This window comes from Sphaeramia orbicularis, chromosome 18, assembly GCF_902148855.1.
Source record: "Sphaeramia orbicularis chromosome 18, fSphaOr1.1, whole genome shotgun sequence".
Lineage (NCBI taxonomy): Eukaryota > Metazoa > Chordata > Actinopteri > Kurtiformes > Apogonidae > Sphaeramia > Sphaeramia orbicularis.
The window spans coordinates 18630369-18650359 of NC_043974.1; the positions used below are offsets into that span (position 1 = coordinate 18630369).

A 19991-nucleotide genomic window follows, 5' to 3' on the forward strand; every position below is an offset into this window, starting at 1 on the left:
CATCAAACTATCACATATATATGTATAAATATAGGAAAGCACATGGAGACACGTGTCGCAGCAAGCCTCAGTCATCTTCACCTGTTCCCCACCATGTGAATACTTCTCCTGACTGTGCACTGTGTGTTGTTTCTCAGGCCTAGAAAGGTAATGAGAGCCTCTCCCTGGCAGGAATTTTAAGTGTGTGGTCAGTCAGTGCGGCCACTTAGCGCATTCCCTCGGCTAGTGTTAAGTGTCGCCTGAACTGAGGCCGGGTTTTCTATGCGTGTGTGAGCATCTGTGTTCGTGCTATCATACCTCAGTGATCTCTGTGCAGAACTTGAGAGCAGAATGTTCCAGTGTGGCATTTGAGGTTTGTAATGTGATCATCAAAACTCCTGCGCTCCTCTTATCACAAATATTGCTTTTGTGGTGGCAAAACACACAGGCTTATTGTGAGGAATGTAAAAATAGGTCTGAGAGGCATTGACTGAGAGAGCAAATGCTGCTTAGGGTTAGACATAACACTGGGTTCATTAAGAATTCAGCGAGAGTACTCCTGCTTTGACTTTTCACTCCCACTGTCTGGATGTTAGTGTCTGTTCCTGTCTGTCTGCATGTGTAAACAGTGGAGCCGATTATACAAAATTCAAATACGATAAGTATACTGATCCACGGTAATCTCCTTATGCACGGCATACCTGTATTTTTCTCTGCATATATTCAAATTTCATCCCATCCCAGCAGTTTAATAAGAAAAAATGAAGACGAGTCTATAAAAATGATAGATAGATAGATAGATAGATAGATAGATAGATAGATAGATAGATAGATAGATAGATAGATAGATAGATAGATAGATAGATAGATAGATAGATAGATAGATAGATAGATAGATAGATAGATAGATAGATAGATAGATAGATCTTGTAATAAGTCTTATGCATCTTATGAAGCTGTAGTGAATCATATTTTGATAATAAATTGGAGAAATGGAGTATAGATATCTTGAGTATCTTTCTGATCCAGTTGGATCTATCTTATCATTGTCAGAAGCAGTGACCAGATGTTATCAGCTCTGTAAAACTAATTCTCTCCTTCCAGTGCAGAACCAAATCACAGACAGAAATAGAAAGGAAGCAAAACTTCTAACTTTCAAAGAGCCAGATATTTTTCTCAGGAGCCAATGTACTAAAAAATATGTTTGAAAAACTAAAGTTCCACCTACTAAGTTGTTAGAAGCGTAATTATTTACATAAAGGCTCATAATATTTGATGTAAAATGTCAAATAAATAGAAGAAAATGTGTCACACATCTGCAGACATGCGTAAGTTTCATTGTAGCAGCAGCCTCTAAAATTCAAGCTCTCAATGATAGACTCAACATGTCATCCTAAAGTTAGACATTTTACAGTTTATATGTGACTAACCTGTAATCTCTGTCACTGTTTGGTCTGTTTGGATGTATTTATCTTTCAGTAGCTGGCTGTGACGGTGCGACAGCCGATCTAATATCAAATTTCTGCTCTGTAGGAAGCAGCACGTGGCAGCCAGTTCCAGCCCTGCCTTTGCCAGAGAATAGTCATTCCTTCTGCGCCTGACTCAGTGACAGCTACTGTGTTGGAGCAGCATAAATAAACAGCTAGAGGGGATTAGCATTGTTTTGATGTACTAATTAATAGCTACAGCATTTGTAGCTAAAATGACTCAGTTAGTGAATACAACTCAGCCATTCAGTGTCAAGGTCAGTGTGTCCTGAATTGCACTCACTTGGATTAGCATATTTTAACACAAAAGATCAGTGGAAATTTGCATGGCTTTGTGCGAAGGGTAAAGATTTTAGATATATTCACAACTTGCAGAGACTTGCAGATGCCTAATAGTACATAAATAGAATGGAAATGGTGGACAATCACATAACAATGGCCAAAGAAAGACAGTATTTTTAAACTTGAGTGCTAAGGATTCACTGCAGCATCACAGAAATTAGTTATGGATAGAAAAGTAATACTCCACTTCATTTATTCATACATGGAGGCATTCCCCTAATAAATAAATATCTCTGCATTATATAATTATGTGTTTTTATTTCAAACAGTTCTCAGTACACACTGTAGTTTTCCATTGGGATCAGTAAATGAGATCACAAACCAACCAACCAGTCAACCTCAGCCCCGGTTTAACCCTCAAGCATCTAAACAACCCTGACAGCCTGGAGGAAATGTTAATACCTAAATGTGTGTTGTGACTAGCGCATAAAGGAATGGGTGGAACTGAGCTACCAAAAATATCTGCAAAAAATATCTAAAGCATTTAATAACTTTTAAACCAGTTTCTCGGCTTCTCATTAGCATCAGATATGACCCCTTTGGGCATTCAGAGGCTAGTGAACATGGAAATTATTTTCTGCAATAACTTATTCACCAGTAAAACCCATGTAGTTTGACAAGTGACAGTGGTTGTATAAATTTGTCGTATGTTCAGCGAATGATGAATTTTGCTGAGTGAGCTTTGATTTTTCTTGTTTTGATGTAATAACTTTTATACTTTTATAAACATCTACATCAGGGGTGTCAAACTCATTTTAGTTCAGGGGTCACATTCAGGTCAATAAGATCTCAAATGAAACAGTGAAAAAAATAAAAGTACATTATGAAAAGGTTTACATCTACAAACTATCCTTAAAAAATGTGAAGAACCATGAACAACCTGAAATTTCTTAAGAATAATAAGGACAATTTAAAAATTATTATGCCTCCGTTTATCATTTACTTTTGTACGTTACACCTTATAGATCATAGTGGATCTACAAATGCACAAAAGATTTGGTAAAAGGCAGAATATTGTTAAAATTGCATTTACTCCTCATTTCAAGTTATTCACATTTTTTGTGAAAGGATTGTTTGTAAATATAATTTTACTTTTTTACACCAAAACAAAGAGAAAAATTTGGAGTTGTTACTATTTCTAGGTTATTATGATATTATTTTACTGATCCGACCCACTTTTTGTGGCTTCTGAACTAAAATTATTGATTATTAATATCTTCAGTGTGATTTTTGCATTTCACATTATCCCGTTTGTGGGCTGGTCTTTTGGTCCATGGACCGTATGTTTAACACCCCTGTTTTACATGATCAGTCTTTTAAATATAGGAAAAACACGATTTACACTGAGAAATGCAGAGGATAATAGTGTAATAAATGATGATAAATTACTTAGGAATGGATAAATATGTAGAAAAGGATTAAATACACCACATAAAATTACTTGCAGACAACATTGTTTTTACCATTTCTTTCAATGCACCGTTTCAACTATAGATTTTTGTAGAATATTTATACAGTATACCAAATATTGTCACAGAATAAATGACTGAGGACGGAAACAACAAAAGTATGGCCGTGCCAAACCCTGACAGCTGCAGAATCACCTTGCACTTTCCAGTGTCTTACAATGTATTCCAAACTGTCAGCTTCATTATCTTTTGTCATCTGTATTTTTTCTGTTTGCAGACAGCCATTCCCGGCTGGCGACCGAGTGACATTTAACGGGAAGGAGTGCATCTGCCAAAAGTGCACCCAGCCTCTCCCTGCCAACAGCCCTGCACCCATACAGGCTGTCCACAGTCAGTACTCTGTTTATATTTGTTTATGTCTCATCATGCCACAAGTAAACTCTTATCTACTGCAAACAAAGATTACCTACTATATTTTTGTTATTGCAATTTTCTGCTCCAGCCGTAAATTGGCAGTTGCAATTCAATCCCTTAAATTCAGTTTTGTTATTTCTCTGAGGAAACTAAACTGAAGGCAATTTTACCGAAATAATCATATTTATGTGCATTTTCCCTCACAAACCCTGGTTTATTGTCTGTCTCTGTCCTGTGATTAGACTGCTGTGGCTGTGGGAAGGAGTTTAAGAATGAACAGTCTCTGGTAGCTTTGGACAAGCACTGGCACCTGGGATGTTTCAAGTGCAAAGTCTGCAACAAGGTGCTTAACGCCGAGTACATCAGCAAGTAAGTCCTCAAATCAACAGATTAATGCACCGTTTCACACATAAATGAAAGTAACGAGCAAAGATTAGCTGTATCACAAAAGCATATGTGGGTGCTTCTATGAAACTGGTCCCTAAAAACAGGACAAAGGGGCTAAAAATTCAAATCAGATGTAGACTAATGTTATGAAGCAAGTTTGGAAGAACTTTGGGTCTATTTTAAAAATAAATATTTCCTGAGATAAAAGAGAAACTATTTTTCAGATAAAACACATTTTATCTTTTTTTATGTTATTTCTTATACAAAAATCCACACGCAATCCGGTAAAAAGGACACGAAAATAATGCGCTACTATTTTTTTGAATATCTCTTTATTCTCTCACAGGTACATTTTGGGAATTGAACTAATAATGCAAGGCAGAGTGTTTCACAAAAATGGCCGCTGTTGCAAAATCACTTGCAATATATTTGTGTTTAAATGGACCGGTTCCACATGTAATGCGAGTGGACACGATGGGTTACACGCGAAACCTGGAGTAAGACTGAGATTCATGAAAAACCCACATGTCTGGATTAGAAAAACCAGTAGGATCCTCAAATTTAACAGTGTCTTTATTTCTAGTGATATATAAGAACATTTCGAGCCATATTTTCCAGATGAAATGCACTGACACCTAGGTAGGTTTTCCTGTCCCAACTTTGGTCCTATTTTTGGCCCCAATATTTTATTAGAAATTAATTTTGGGATGGCTCAGAGCAAGAGCATACTTTTTTTGCATTTATCTGAGGTCATCATTAGGTACATCCTGGGGGGAAATATGTCTAAATTTCTCTTTTATTATGGGATCTAAAAAGCTGGCAAAGTGCCAGGTACCAAAATGAACCCAGTTTCATAGAAGGACCCACATCTGTTTTGTCTCTGATGTTCCATCTTGTCCTCTAATTTCTTACCAGGGATGGGATCCCCTACTGTGAGATGGACTACCACGCCATGTTTGGCATCCAGTGTGAGAGCTGCAAGAAGTACATCACTGGGAAAGTCCTGGAGGTACAGCACTGATGGGCTACATTTAGTATTGGGGTATAGGAGATCAGGATGTCCATGAAAATATACACAGTAACGCATCGTTTCCTATTTGTGAAGCTCAACTGAGAAGTGAGAATCACAGAGAAATAATATAAAGTGGATTAATGAATGAAGATACTTATAGTTGTTGGTATTATGATTGATGGGAAAAGTCCAAAAAGGCTGGTAGAGATAAATACACTGTTGCCCATAAAGATGGAATAATTTTGTTTTCAGACACAGTCCTATTTATACACATCAATAATCACCTTTGACTTGCAATGCTTACATACTGAGTCCCAGTTATGTTTGATCTATCAAGAATAAATTGCATGTCACAATCATTTCATCAGAAGCAGTAAAAATACTTTATTCCAACTTTATGGGCAGTGTATTTCTAGAGCAGCGTCCCTAATGACATATCAAATTCTAAGAGGAATATTCAACAGACAGCTGCAAAATATCCTGACTTAATCAGCTTTCACAAAACACTCCTATACATAATCCAAAAATAAGTAATGTGGCTATAACTGCCAAGAAAAAAACCTCAGGAGTCTGTTCTATTTTACTGTGAGTGGTAACATTATAGAAAGAAACAAATGGGAACAGAATATTTACTCAGACTTTGTGAAAAATGTGAATGACTTACTTTGATGTGGTTTGTCTTTTAACTAATGCAACCAAAACTCTCATGTTGATATCCCTGAACCCTTATTTATTCTAAATTAAAGTGACTAAAACTATGCATTTTAAAACAAAAAGATCAATACATACTTGCTTAGCTTTGTCCAAAGTTTAAAGATTTCAGATTACAAAATTTTGTACTTTGCTGAGACATTCAGATCACACAAATATTACAGAAATGTTGAACAACAGCACGGGCAGCCATTGCTTGTCATATGCCGTTGTGTCCTTGGGCAAGACACTTCACCCACCTTGCCCCCAGTGTCACTCACACTGGTGTATGAATGTTTGGTGGTGGTCGGAGGGTCCGTTTGCTGCGGATTGGCAGCCACACTTCTGTCAGTCTGCCCCAGGACATCTGGTAGTTTACCACCACCAGAGTGTGAATGTGAGAGTGAATGAATAATGGATCAATAATGGAAAGGGCTTTGGGTGCTTTGAAAAGCTCTATAGAAATCTAATCCATCATTATATTTATTAGTATTATAACAATGGTCAAGAAAAGACAATATTTCAGAACTTGGCTGCAAGGATTTACTCACATTAAGGTCGTGCAGCATCACAGGAATGCCTTTCGGGAAACAAGGCCTATTTTCAAAGTTTTATCATAAAAACTAGTCAGCAAATTGCATTATGGGACATGTAAGGTCATATTTTACTTCTACTGTACCCTGTTATTTCATATGTTGGTACCTTTTATCCTTATTGTTCACCTAACACATGCAGTATTGACCCATTTCTCCAGGGAGGCGTTAACATTTGAACAGATCCTACACAACTCTACTGCAGGACAGATAAATGATGAATATGAAAAGGCCCATTATAGCTAACGCTGCTCTATCCCACCCAGTTTTACCTCATCATTTCAGGAGGGAAGTATTTTGCATTGATGCTCGTGTCTCCTGCAATGATGAAACCATCCAGGCAGCATCAGCTCCACTTTGAAGGCTACATCACTAGTCGGCATAAGCTGGCTTTTATATTTTTGTTTTAGCTCTGGGCTAATGAGTTTGACCTGACTCTGCTCTGCACACAAACTTGTTCATGTACCTTTTCTGGCCCTCAGGCTGACTCTCAGGTAGGCTACTAGTCCTCTGTGTGCCACGCAAACAAAGCAACACAAGCTTCTGTTATAGAAAACACCACATGCTCCAGGAAAGATTACACATTCCGCTCCCATCCTTTTGGAAACATAATCTCAACTTTTTTATGCGTTATTATTAGATATGAGGTGTTAGAAACATGTAAAGCCAAACACGTCATCCCCTGTCATGCTTGTATCAGTGTACTGTATGTGTGTGTGCGTGTGTGAAAATGACCCGATCTGGTTTGTGTGTTCTTTTGAGCAGTATAAAGACAGTGTAAGAGAGAAGGTGATGGTGAGCTTTACTGCAAATGTGACAATGTGTTTGTCGGATTAGAGAACAGAAAAGACATGCTCTGGACATGTAGAGCTGTGCCACACCGTGCACTCACCCTGACCACAATGCTTTGAAGCAGCAGGCTGCACAATGAGGCCAAAAATTTGAAATCGCGGTAAGACTTTTCCTCTTGTTCAAGGTCATTTCTTTAAGTTTTTGAGTGTTTATAGACAGAATAGACAGGCAAGAAAAGTCAGAATGTACTTGTGTTTCTCTAGGGTTGTAGATGTTGAGCAGATTAATGTCCTTTTTGAGATTGTCTCCAGAATGCTCAGTTAGCACCAGCAAAATATGTAGATTTTCAAGTTTCACAAATAGCAGTAATAGATGTTTTCCGTGCAAGTCATAATGAATATGGTCAAAACCGCATGGACGAATCCCTTGGGGTTAATTTGCACTCTGCGTATATTGTTATTTCTTTTTTTTTTCATGATGTATGAGCCTGACAAAAAAGGCCGTTGCAGGTTTGGTCTGCAGTGAGCATTCCCATGGTAACCGAACTCAGTGTGAACTCATGCTATCTCTAAAATAGCAAAAATGTACAGGTTTAACCCTGAAGTTAGAGGGCTAACTAACTTCAGATAGCGCTCAGTGAGGTAATTGTTGCACCTGCAGATTTACTAGAATCGCTGTAACTGCTGACATTATATCTGGTTCCTCTGCCTCAAAATCTTATCTGTATAACTCCACTTAAAAGCAGTGGGTTGTTGCAGTTGGGATCTTGCAGCTGAATGTGCAGCTTCTACAAATACAGAATTTTACTGCAGGCAGAAGTGAATGCAGGGGAATGTGGCGGTACTGAAGCAGCCTGTTGTTCTGCAGAGATGGAGAGAACGGACACAGGATACTCACCTTGGGCAGAAAAAGGGATGAGAGGAGGAGGAGGAGAAGAAAGCTTTTAGACAGGGGGTCTTGGAAGCTCTCGCCATGACCTCTGAACAACAGAGAAGCATTATCAGGATAAAGTACAATCCCTCTCTTCATTTTCTCTCCTTTCTTTCATCACACCCTCTCCTTTCATAAACACCTATCAGGTTCCGGTGTCTGGAGAGCAACGGAAACATAATAATCGGAATGAGAGCATTTTTTCCTGTGTTTTCTGTGTGCGTACATGACATCATCCACATCCATTTTCTATTGTAGTGGGCTATCAGGTGTGCAGCTTGGTTCTTGGATTCATCCGTGCCCAGTTAAGTCATGCAGGACTAAAAGGACGGACCTGGACTTAGGAGCTAAAAGGACCTGAAACTAGGAAGTCTGTGTGTTTTCTGTATGTACTGAAGAGGGAGTGTTTAAGTGGTTCTAGGTTTATTTGCTTGTGGCAATATTGACCTTGGTCCTGCCCTGCTTTAAGAGTAATTTTAAGAGTTTCCACATTTGTCACTGGAAACCATGGAAACCAAAATAGTGATCTAAAAATGCACGTGGATATATTCTTGTGAGAAACACTGGAAGTTAATTTTTCACTGGGCAAAGCTTTATTTTGAGACTTCTGTGGATGTACTATATATTTACACTCATATTGCAGCTGTTTTTTTAAGCTAGGTCTGAAATCTAGATGTTTGCACATACAGTTATGAACTTGTGTGTTATGTCATTTATCAAAATACAAACTATCAAAACTTTTTATTGGATTGCAGTCATTTCAAGATTTATTCTAGATTTGGCATATTATTTAACCCCTACAGGGTGTCTTTAAAGAGTCTGAAGAAGTCTTCAATTGATTGTCCTAAACGAAGGCCAGAATTATCCAAAAAATGGAATTAATCCTTAACCTCCTAAGACCCAGGACATGTCAGCAAAGTACAAGCTTTTTTTGTTTTTTAGTAGATAAATGCCTATATTGGAAACATCATGATGCAACAGTTTTTTCAGATACAGTTTTTAACATTTTTATGGAATGTCCTTCGTAGTGGACAGTTTTCTTTTCTTTTCTTTTTTTTTTTTTTGTATAAAGTTGTGAAACTCTTGTCCACAAATGTGACAGGTTAAATCTGACATTCAGCGGTCTTAAAAATTGCACACTGACACAATAAATGATATTTCATTTAGAATTTGTCAAATTTGTGATTCATGTTTTTGCATTTTAGTGTTATGTAGATTGGACACCAATCATTCATAGACGGAGGGGTTCAGGTATGAGCTTCAGCAGCTTGAACATCAGAAGCAGAAACATTAGTCATGGAGAAATGAAAATGTAATGTTGGACTGACTGGCTGGAAGACTGATTCAACACAACAACTATGAGGCCTGTTGGACTGTTACTTTTTTATCTGAACGTAAGGTCTTACATTTGACCAAAGACACCTTGACTGCCCTTACTTTTTTCATAATTGTGCTGCTTTTGTGCTACATTTTAGTATTTCCTCTTATCCCAATACTTCCACCTTTTCTTAGAACATTGACTGTTCATCTAAATGTGCAGGAAATATGGGCTTTCCAGCTTAAAACATGTCACATCACTCAAGAGACCTGGAGGAATGAGAGCTGATGAGTTCTGACATTTGATAAATAAAACTCCAGCTCTTACGGTATCCTTGTTTTTTAATGAAATGCCATCGCAGTGAGATGTGTCAGCGTATTAAGAGTTGAAGCCATTTCCAGTCAACTGTACCTGTACTGACCTGCACTTAAAACAGTACCCAGCAGACGGACTGTTAAAATGTCATGACATTTGGTGGAGATGAAAGCATGTGCTCTATGGGGATGGACCGAGTCAATAACTGGAACTGGCAGCATCTGAGCAGCTTGAATAGGAACTCTTACTGCTCACTCCCATCGCTGACTGTATAGTTGTTGGTGGTGGATGTGAAGCTCAATACCTGCAGTGTGAGAACAGATCCACCTGGAATATTATCTGGTCACATTTAACCCTGTAAAATTTAAGCATAAAATGGCCTGGACTTTTTGTCTTATTTTGACTATGAAAAGTTTAGGAAATATGCTGTGAGTGAGTTCCTTTGCCCATTTTTCCAGACCACTGATAACTTTAATAATTTAACAGTCATTTACAATTTAGTGCATTTTATTGATTGATTGATTGATGTGTTTATTTCGAATAAGAATGGCAAAAAAGAAGAAAAATAAATAAACAAACAAAACTTTTAAACATAAGACATATAATACATATTCAAAAAGGAGTGAGAAGAAGCTTAACTTATACACTCCCACCCCTTCTCCTTAAATGATTAATAATGATATTAAGTCTAAACTAGTATAAATAAAGTCTCAGGTTTCAGAAACCGTTGGAATTTTTCCAGTTGCACAAAAGTGAAAGAGTTACAGCCATCCAAACTGTATATGTGCAGGGTGTGTCAGCGATGACACTTCAGGTATTAAAGAGTTGAAGCGAACTGTCCTGTCCCTCCAATTCAGTATCATGTCACTTAACAAGTAGAAGTAGGACCTCTTTGACAAGTCTTCAATGCTATGGATATATATTTTTTTTATATTTAAGATGTATTCTGTTTGTTGTGGCTGTTCAGAGGAAATATGTTGGTAGATAATTTTTTTTTTTTTCTGCTGATCAAAGGGACAGTAATGTGAAGCACTATTATACCAGGTGCTTGAAGTCCTTGAAAATGCTTGAATTTCAATGTTGTGTTTTCAAGGTCTGGAAGGTACTTGAATTTTAGTTCCAGTGCTTGAAAGTACTTGTAATTCTAACTTTGTGATGTGATTTATTTATTTATTTTTAATATTAACTCCGCCAGGTTAGATGCCAAGCCAAGCTACTTACAGAGAGGTGATACATTTTGAAAAATAAAACTTAATGTCGAAAAAGAAAATTTCCAAGTGCTTTCAGTCAACTCCAGATACATTTTAATCTTAATCATTGGCTCGGTGAGAGTGTGACTGAAGAACGCCAAGTGGCTTCTCTTTTTTTGGATAAAACTTTGTGTTCTCCTTTAATTTCTAAACTCTTTGCTATAATGAAAGGTAATTTTATATGTTTATAGCATAATACGACGTATATCATTGTAATAAAAAAGTGAAACAAATTATCATGTATTCCTCTAGATATGTATTTAAATGGAAACATTTCTAAATTACCCTTAAAAATGCTTAAAAAGTGCTTGAAATTGACCTTGAAATGTGTGTATGAACCCTGAATTATTCACGTTTATTTATTTGCTGTCCTGAACAATGTGTACTCAATTCTGCAGCTGCCTTTTGGAGAAGATATAGTAATCCTCTCCTCTAGTAGGTTACAGAGTAGGAACTCAGCAATTTTTTATTAATATTTCTCAATGAAAAAGACCAATTTCTTTTATTTTCTGACGGTAATTGACTTAAACCTAATCTTTACTGAAAATCTACACACAACCAAAGCTTCTACTAATATAATTTAACAGGACACAACATGCTGTATGTGTTAACCAAGATCAGAGAATACTGTCTTTGACTTCATCAGAATGATTTAATAGATCTGGAACGCATCAAAGCAAATACAGGGTTCCCGCAGGGTCTTAGAAGTCTTGACTTTACAAATCTGCATTTAATACCTTAAAAAAGTCTGTAAAAGGTATTAAATTTGTTATGGTACATTTCCTAAGGACCTCAAGTTTTTTTGCTGGGATTGCTACCTGGAGATGTAGTAGAGAAATAAAACAAATACCTGTTTAAAATTCTTATAATTGCTTCCAAAACGGCCATTACAAGGAACTGGCTCAAACCTGAGGATCAGTGGCTATGACTATAACAGAGGAAATCTACTCTATGAAAAGATTGACTTATTACCTATGGCTCAAGGAACATATCTTCATAAAGCACTAGAGAAAATGGCTGGACTATAAACAAAACCCTGCGTGATTACTACTGTCTGTCATTTAAATATTTTGTGTTCAACCAGTGACCCCTAGTTTCTGTGTTGTATTGTCTGTTGGTAAAATAAATAAAAAATAAAGTTTAAAAAAAAAATCAATAAATTGATTTGGTAGGTCTTAAGTTATGTTGCTATAAACTTGTTGGCTGTATTGTGTTTAAATGTGTCTGTGACATGTCCACCCATTCCAACCCGACAATTTATACTAAAATTAGGAACCAATTATTGCTAACTTAATAATGTAAATTTAATAATGCCTGGTTGGAGAAAAGATCATTCTCGACCTGGTTGACAGGAGTTTTCCTAAATTCTAGGAGTCGCACATTTTTGCCAGTATGGCAAAATAGGCTGTGAAATGGGCATTAAATTCTGTCCTAAATAAAAAGTCTTACATTTGTAGAAACCTGTAGGAACCCTGAAATACAGACCCAGTTATTATTATCCTTCAAAGTCACTAGTTCCAGTTGACATGCCACTATCAGAGCCAGGTTCTGTTGATACCAGTTGTTAATAAAGTGTCCCAGAATCAACTAAAGTCTGTAAATTCTCCAAGTTTCAGTTCAGAGGCTATGCTTAGGTCTGGTTTCAAAATGCTGCTGGCAACTGTACACTTTGAAGAAGTGAATTAGATTTCCTCTGGTAGTTTTCATGACCTTTTATGTCATACTTTGTCATGTAGCTGGATTGTTTCCTTGGAGGTGCACTCATGTGTTGCCTCATTCACAGCAGGTACATTTCACTTTGTGTGTAGGTATGATTGGAAGGTTATCTGAAGCACCTTAAAGTCAGTGCATTTATTTGTAGGATGTACTTGATGAAGACTGACTATGACTCAGTTTGTGAGTGTGATTGTGTATTCGCTGCCTGGCTCTAGAATCTAATCTTCTAAATGGATCCCCCTAGTCTGGTTTTGTAACAGCAAGAGGTAGGAGTGGACAATGCATATATTACAGAGTGGGCAGCGGATGATATTGGTAAATTTGGGAAATGCATTCTGCCTACATTTCACCCTCTGACGACTCCAATCCCCAATGCATTTAATCATAACCTCTCCAGTTCATTTCCTCTCTTACCCATCCTCAGCTTCCCTCTTCCGTGACACATCATTCCTGCATGACATTAAATATGATCATTTTTCCCACTGGATTCTGACAAAGGACGGATTTCATTGCTATCTCCTTTCTGGCTAACCTCGTACTTTCCATGTCTGCATTTCAATCCAGTTCCGGCCCTTTATCTCTGGGCCTCGATGTTTCAAAGTCAACTTCCTCTCTCTTTTGGTCTCTATGTCTTCAGTTATCTCACTTTGGTTCAAGTATGAGCTCTTGGCACGGCGTCCACATCACGCTGCCAGTACTCGAACACCTGCCCTGTCTTTCTCTGAAGTCTCCCTGATCATTTTCGGTCAGTCCTACACGTCTTGTTGCTCTCCATCTGCGGTCCATTTGTTGCAGATAAGTGGGGTGTTATCCAAGAAATAGGGTGTTGACGTCCTGTTTTCTGTTCTTATTCTATATTGAAATGACACAGCAAAGCCGGCGCTGAAGCATGATGACATACTTTTGGGAGCTGGAGATCAGCAGACGTCAGAGGACTGTTTGGCAAGAAGAGAAAGTGAATGACTTTAGTGCAAAAAATATCCATCTTGAGCTGTTTAGTTTGTTATTGAATTCACAAATCACACATTTTTCTTTAGACAGCGAGTGCCAGCGTATGAGATAATTCCACTTGGTTGCAGTTTCTTGTTGTCAAAACACAAAACAAGGCAAAAGAAGCAAAATTCCCCCGAACAATTTGAAGTCTTTATATTGGAGCTGACATCTTAAGACATTTAGAATCAAACATTTACTTTTTTCAATATATGAACTAACTGTTTTTCATGGACCACCCATATTAGAACAGACTATACTTCTCCAACAATATGCACAGTATTTTACATTAACCCATAAAGACCCAAATATCCACCATCGACCAAAAGCATCTACTGATCTAAACTGGTTAATACCTGTTGATCCACTAATCTTATCAATCCATGTAAATAATTGGTGTAAAATACAATTTATCATCCTTTCATGGGCATCAGATATGACCCATTTGGACGTTCAGAGGCTCTGTAGTGAACGTGAAAACACTATCATCTTCTACAACATTGATTCACCAGTAAAACCCATGGAATTTGATAAATGACAGTGGATGGACACACTGGGTTTATGTTCAGTTATTGATAGATTTTGTTGAGAAAAGTCACTATTCCCTCAGTTTTTTTCTGTTTTTGATATAATAGCCCTTGACTTAAATCTGAGCTCACTGAAATATTCTGAAATTCAAAATTTCAACCTTAGTCTGTTATTGGATGTCGTCATCTACCCCTAGTTGGTTGCTGTGACAACAGTCTCCCTCCTCTTGCCATAAAACATCCAAGCAGCACTTGCTAAAAAGTAAACACATGCAATAAAACAGCTTTTATAAGGTCATAAACTGACAAAAATTACTCATATTCACTATTTACAGCTTCAAAATTTCTGACCTTAACCACCTGAGACCCAGGAAAGTAAAAGTTTTGGCTTTTTTACTAGAACTAATCGTTGATTGGAAACAGCATATTGCAACAGTTTTTCAGATAACTTTTTTTGTGGAATGTCCTTTGCCGTGGACTGCGTTTTTGTTAGTAAAGCTGTGAAAGTCCTCTACAGATAACAAAAATACATTGCTGGGTCTCAAGAGGTTAGAATCTTTCCCTGTGGCCCTTAACCCTTTATAGGGCACTCAATGAAATACTCTGAAATTCAAAATTTCAACCTTAGTGGGATATTGGACACCTTCATCTTCCTCCTGGTCGGTTGGCATGACAATAGTCTCCCTCCTCTTGCCATAAAACGTCTAAGCAGCACTTGCTAAAAAGTAAACACATGCAACAAAACAACTGTTATAAGGTCATAAACTGACAAAAATCACTCATATTCACTATTTACAACTTCAAAATTTCTATAAAATCTCTCTAAATCACTTCTTACCTCACTGAGGCACAGGATTGGCTCCATATTTAATGTAACGGAAATTACCAAAAATAGTCACTTGCCCAATAAAGGGTTAATGAACATCTACATGATCAGCAAACTAAGTATGGGAAAATACAAGATTTACACTGAAAAAACACAAAATACAGATGATAATATTATAATAATTGATGATTAATTGAAGAAAGGTTAAATAGAGAGAAAAATTTATTTAGGAACTGCCACAAAAGTAGCTCTGGGTCTTTATGGGTTAATCATGGTTTTAACTATATTAGTATCTAAATGAATGCAGAAACAGAATATACATTAAACAGATTCTACATTATAGCAACTACATCTTGGACCTGTACAACTTGTTTTACTGTTTTTTAATAGTCAAGACACAGTTCCAGAATGATTTTACATAATATTGCAGACCCATCCATCCTCACTGTCATGAGCTCCCCTCTCCTCGTGTTGCTTTGTGGATTCCCTTCGTGCAATACCACGCTGCGACATTTAGTTGATGATAAATGTTCAGCTGCTGCAGACTCTGTGGTTTTATTGCTTTGTGCGGGAAGCTTGAAGTTCAGCATTAAAGAAATCGCTCACATGAAAGTTCTTAATTCAGATTTTTTTATGTAGTTTGCACTTTTAGGTATCTTAACAGCTGATGATGAAGAGTGCTGAACAACTGTGGTTCAGATTGTAGGAGAGTTTCACTTTCTGTACCTGAACTCTGCCTTATTCAACACAAGTGCTCCACCTTGTGACTAAATCATGAAACATAACATTTGCTCTGTTACCCGCTTAAGCTTGTGGCACTTCACAGAACACTAATTGGATCATGAATCACAATCAGCTCCGTAACTCTCCCCAGTCTTCATGCTGTATCAGCAAATTGGAGTAAACCAATTATGAATATTTGATAAAGTGGGCTTTGTGACGAGGAAAGCGTCATGTTTTATTTCATTAAGCTGCAAAATCCATTTTATTGTATTTAGTCTGTTTAGCATTGGTTTGTTTATTTTCATCACAGCCACTGAATGTGAATTTAGAACATGCATCCATTAGAACTAATGCAGACTTATGAGAACTTATGGAGGTCAAAAAGGTGAAACACAAGACAAAAAAATCATGATTGATTGAATTAAGATAAAGCTATATGAATCAAAGCTAATATGTGATAGAATAGAATATAATGTAGCGTATAATAGATGTAATACAGTATAATAATATGATAATATAATTCAGTCAAAAAGCCACTGAAAAATTGTTTCAATCATTATATAAAAATTATATCCATGGCAGATTTTGTACCTTTGTACCTGAGCTCATTAAATGATATGAGTAAAAATGTTGACTCTCAGAGGTCCATCTTAAGTTAAAAACAAAAATAAATTACTCTTGCATATTTGTAGTTTTAATCAGCTAATTTCAAAAACATAGTTAATGTCTGAAGGTGTCACACTGAAAACACACTGACAGTTGAATTCAGTTTGCCTGAACTCAAAGTTTATACTGTTTATATTATATTTAGATTAGATTATACCCCCCCCCCCCCCAAAAAAAAAAAAAACTAAATTCATTCAGCAAAATAAAATGGATGAAGCCATAAAATAGTTTGTGTTTATCTGCTTGTGTGTGAGTTATATATCGTTAGCCTCATAGCATAATTGCTTAAGTCATATTCAGTCAATCAGTTGATCAAATTTTATTGATACAGCGCCACATTGTAACACAAATTATCTCATGACACTTGACATTTTACATATATATATATATATTTTTTTTTTTTTTTTTTAAATTCTCTTTGTTGAGTTTTTTCATATAGTAACAAAGACGTGTTCATATACATTCATTGTGCTCAATGCAAAAAAAATGAGAACACGCAGTAAAGCAAAAAGCACACAACATTATATATTTTTGGCCAAACTGTGATATCCGCATAACTTTACTCCTAACACTGCTGCTTCATTTTTCATCATTGACTATGACCTGAAAAAATATGACTTTGGTAATTATACTATGAGGCTAACAATACATATAAATGTTTAATTAAGATTGTAAAGTAAAAGAGAAGTTAGTATATTTGTAAATAAAAAAGATATTGGCAACTGGGTAGGTTTAAGTAAGTGAGTACTACTTTATCCTCTTCCTACTTTTCAAGCATGAAATCTGTGTTTTTTCAGAATTTCTTGTTTTATAGATTTACCGTTGTTTGGAATTTGTTATTCTATTCCAATTATTCTATTTTTATCACACAAGAAAATGGCAAAATACAAAAAGCAGTCTTTGTCTCAGTCACTGCTAAGTTTAGAGCAATGTGGTCTTCTTCCGGTCAAGGCGGTGCAGTGATAAGATCCAGTTATTGTCTAACAACATCTACATTTGGGTAGAAATGAAAACAGCATCCCACATCCAATAAGTGCCACATCATTTTGGTATGTTCTTTGTGTTTGCTCTGCAGGCTGGAGAGAAGCATTACCACCCCACATGTGCCCGCTGTGCCCGCTGTGAGCAGATGTTTGCAGAGGGCGAAGAAATGTATCTGCAAGGTAAAACCATGTCACATCTTTTAATGTAGCTGCAGATTTAATATATAATGATCAACCATATTTCTTCCTAATCACAAAGGAGTCAATCCTAGAACATGTGACTGTCTGTTCTTAAATAATAAAGAGCTATCACGTTTTCACTGACGTCATTTTTTGGTAGAATTTGTTCCCTTATTCTAATCCTCCTAAAACAGCAGCATGTATGAATACACTGTGGGACTGCTCACTTCTGATAAATCAGGCAACAGGCTTCGTAAATTAACCCTCAAAGACCTAAACAGTTGCCACCAACCAAAAAGTATCTACTTATCTGAAATGTTTGAGAACCTTTCTCTTACCCTGTCAATACTTTGAAATAAATGAAGCAAAATGCAGTTTCTCAGCTTTTCAGCATCATCAGATATGACCCATGTGCACATTCAGAGGCTTCGTCGTGAATGAGGAAACGGCATTATTTTCAGCTAGATTGATTCTCCAGAAAAATCTGTATATTTTACTGAAAAAGTCATTTTTTTCTGTTTTGATATAACAACTTTTGAATTTACAAGCTTGACTTTACATGATCAGCAAATTTAATATAAGAATAATATAAGGTTAAGTGTAAAAAAAAAAAAAGGAAAATGCATTTGGAAGTCACCACAGAAATAGTTGTAGCTTTTTAAGAGTTAATGGTCAGAGTACCAGTGACACAGCCATAGAGATGTTATTACCTCCACCAAGTGAAACGGAGAAGGTTATGTTTTCATCGGGATTTGTCTGTCTGTCTGTTTGTCTGTTAGCGAGATAGCTCAAAAACTTATGAACGGATTTGGATGAAATTTTCAGGAAATGTTGATACTGGCACAAGGAACAAATGATTAAATTTAGGTGGTGATTGGGGCGGGGGGACTGATCTGCCTTGGTGGAGGTCTGGAAGCACTTTTCTAGTTTACTGTTACTGTGACACCTTTATTGTTATTGAATCACCGCTTTTCTCTGACTTCATAATACGAAGTCATCAGTTCAACATTTGCCTGTTGTACTAAATCTGTAAATGCTCTGTGTGTGTTCAGGGTCTTCTATCTGGCATCCTCCATGTAGACAAGCAGCCAAGCAGGAGGAGAAGAGCAAGGTGGGTGGGGAACACTGTCATATGGTTTTACAGCTGAAAAAGAAATGAGCCTTTATGGCACTAATCCTCCAAAAGTACTGTGGTAGTTTGTAGAGCTTAATTTGTTAAGACATTTTACCAGATGGGAAGATCAGGGGTTTATAGTTACCCCACCCCCGAAAGGGAGGTAAGGGGTTTTGTTTTTGGTTCGGTTTGTCTCTTTGATTGTTCACACTCTAACAGCAAAACTATGGGTTGAAACCATAACAAATTGCATTTATAGATTGCCAGTGACCCAGAATAGATGTCATTACATTGTGGAAAAAGCAGGTCAAAGTGAAAAATTGGTATGAATTAAAAAAAAAAAAAAAAGATCCCATGTACTTATAATGAGCGAAAATTTCAAATGTCTGTAACAGCAAAAACTATTGGTTGAATTCATACCAAATTGTGTTTATAGATTGCCACTGACCCAGGATAGATCTCATTACATTTTGGGAAAAGTAGATCAAAGTTCAAGTTTTTTATGAATTTTTAAAATCTTTTTTCTTCTTCCATTTACTTATAATGGGCAACATTTCAAATGTCTATAAAAACATCAATTTTGTTTCAATTTACTTCAAACTTGGCACATATATATATATATATATATATAGAGAGAGAGGCAATTTATATGCTGACATCATCACACGCATAGACATGATGACATCAGCTGGATCGATGCCAAAATAAGCTACAATACATGCGAGGGGCGGGATTTGTTGTGCCTGGAACCACTTACTTAATATGTGATAGTTCAATATGTGAAATGAAGATATTATGCGTTTTAAAGCTGCTTCTCTTGTGGGTTCCACCTTGTGTTAAATATCACTAACAGAACAGGAGTATAAGTTGGTCTTAAAGTCATCATATTTAGTTGAAATCTCATGAGGACACGTTTGGTTAATCCCAGTGAAAAGGAGAGGTGTGACTGGTTTTACCTTTACATCAGCAGCCTCACATCCAGTATCGACCCTCCGTCCGTCTCCCATCCTCATTCCTCACCATAACCCCTCTCCTTCCCAGAAGCAGGTCCGGATACAGCTCAATGACGTCCCTGAGCAAGAGGTTGGTGGTCCTGTACGACCCTGCACCCACCCAAACCCCACTCAGCCAACCCCTCCTCACAACCGTCCACCGCATGGGTTGATCATAATGTTTGACACCTATGTATTTGCTTCATGTAGCGTAGCAGCCACACGCACAGACCAGCGGCTGTAAACACACATATAAAGGCATCAGGGATTTGTGGTGTAGATATCAGAGCTGACACATTCGACGGCTCAGTGATCCGTGATGCTGCAACGTGATGATAAGCAATATGTGCATGTGC

At 37.0% G+C, this 19991-nt stretch overlaps 1 protein-coding gene across 13 annotated transcripts in view; it reads left to right on the plus strand.

The window, feature by feature from the left end:
• ablim2 (actin binding LIM protein family, member 2) overlaps positions 1–19991 on the plus strand; it is a 131598-nt gene that overhangs the window by 74487 nt on the left and 37120 nt on the right. For 9 of the 13 annotated variants that reach the window (XM_030161968.1, XM_030161967.1, XM_030161971.1 and 6 more), the window contains exons 4-9: positions 3495–3607; positions 3874–4000; positions 4934–5027; positions 17442–17529; positions 18582–18640; positions 19685–19726. In XM_030161968.1, the coding sequence (XP_030017828.1) occupies positions 3495–3607; positions 3874–4000; positions 4934–5027; positions 17442–17529; positions 18582–18640; positions 19685–19726 (523 nt within the window). The remainder of the gene's footprint in view (positions 1–3494; positions 3608–3873; positions 4001–4933; positions 5028–17441; positions 17530–18581; positions 18641–19684; positions 19727–19991) is intronic. The other 4 variants (XM_030161970.1, XM_030161972.1, XM_030161978.1 and 1 more) reach the window with 1 other exon arrangement.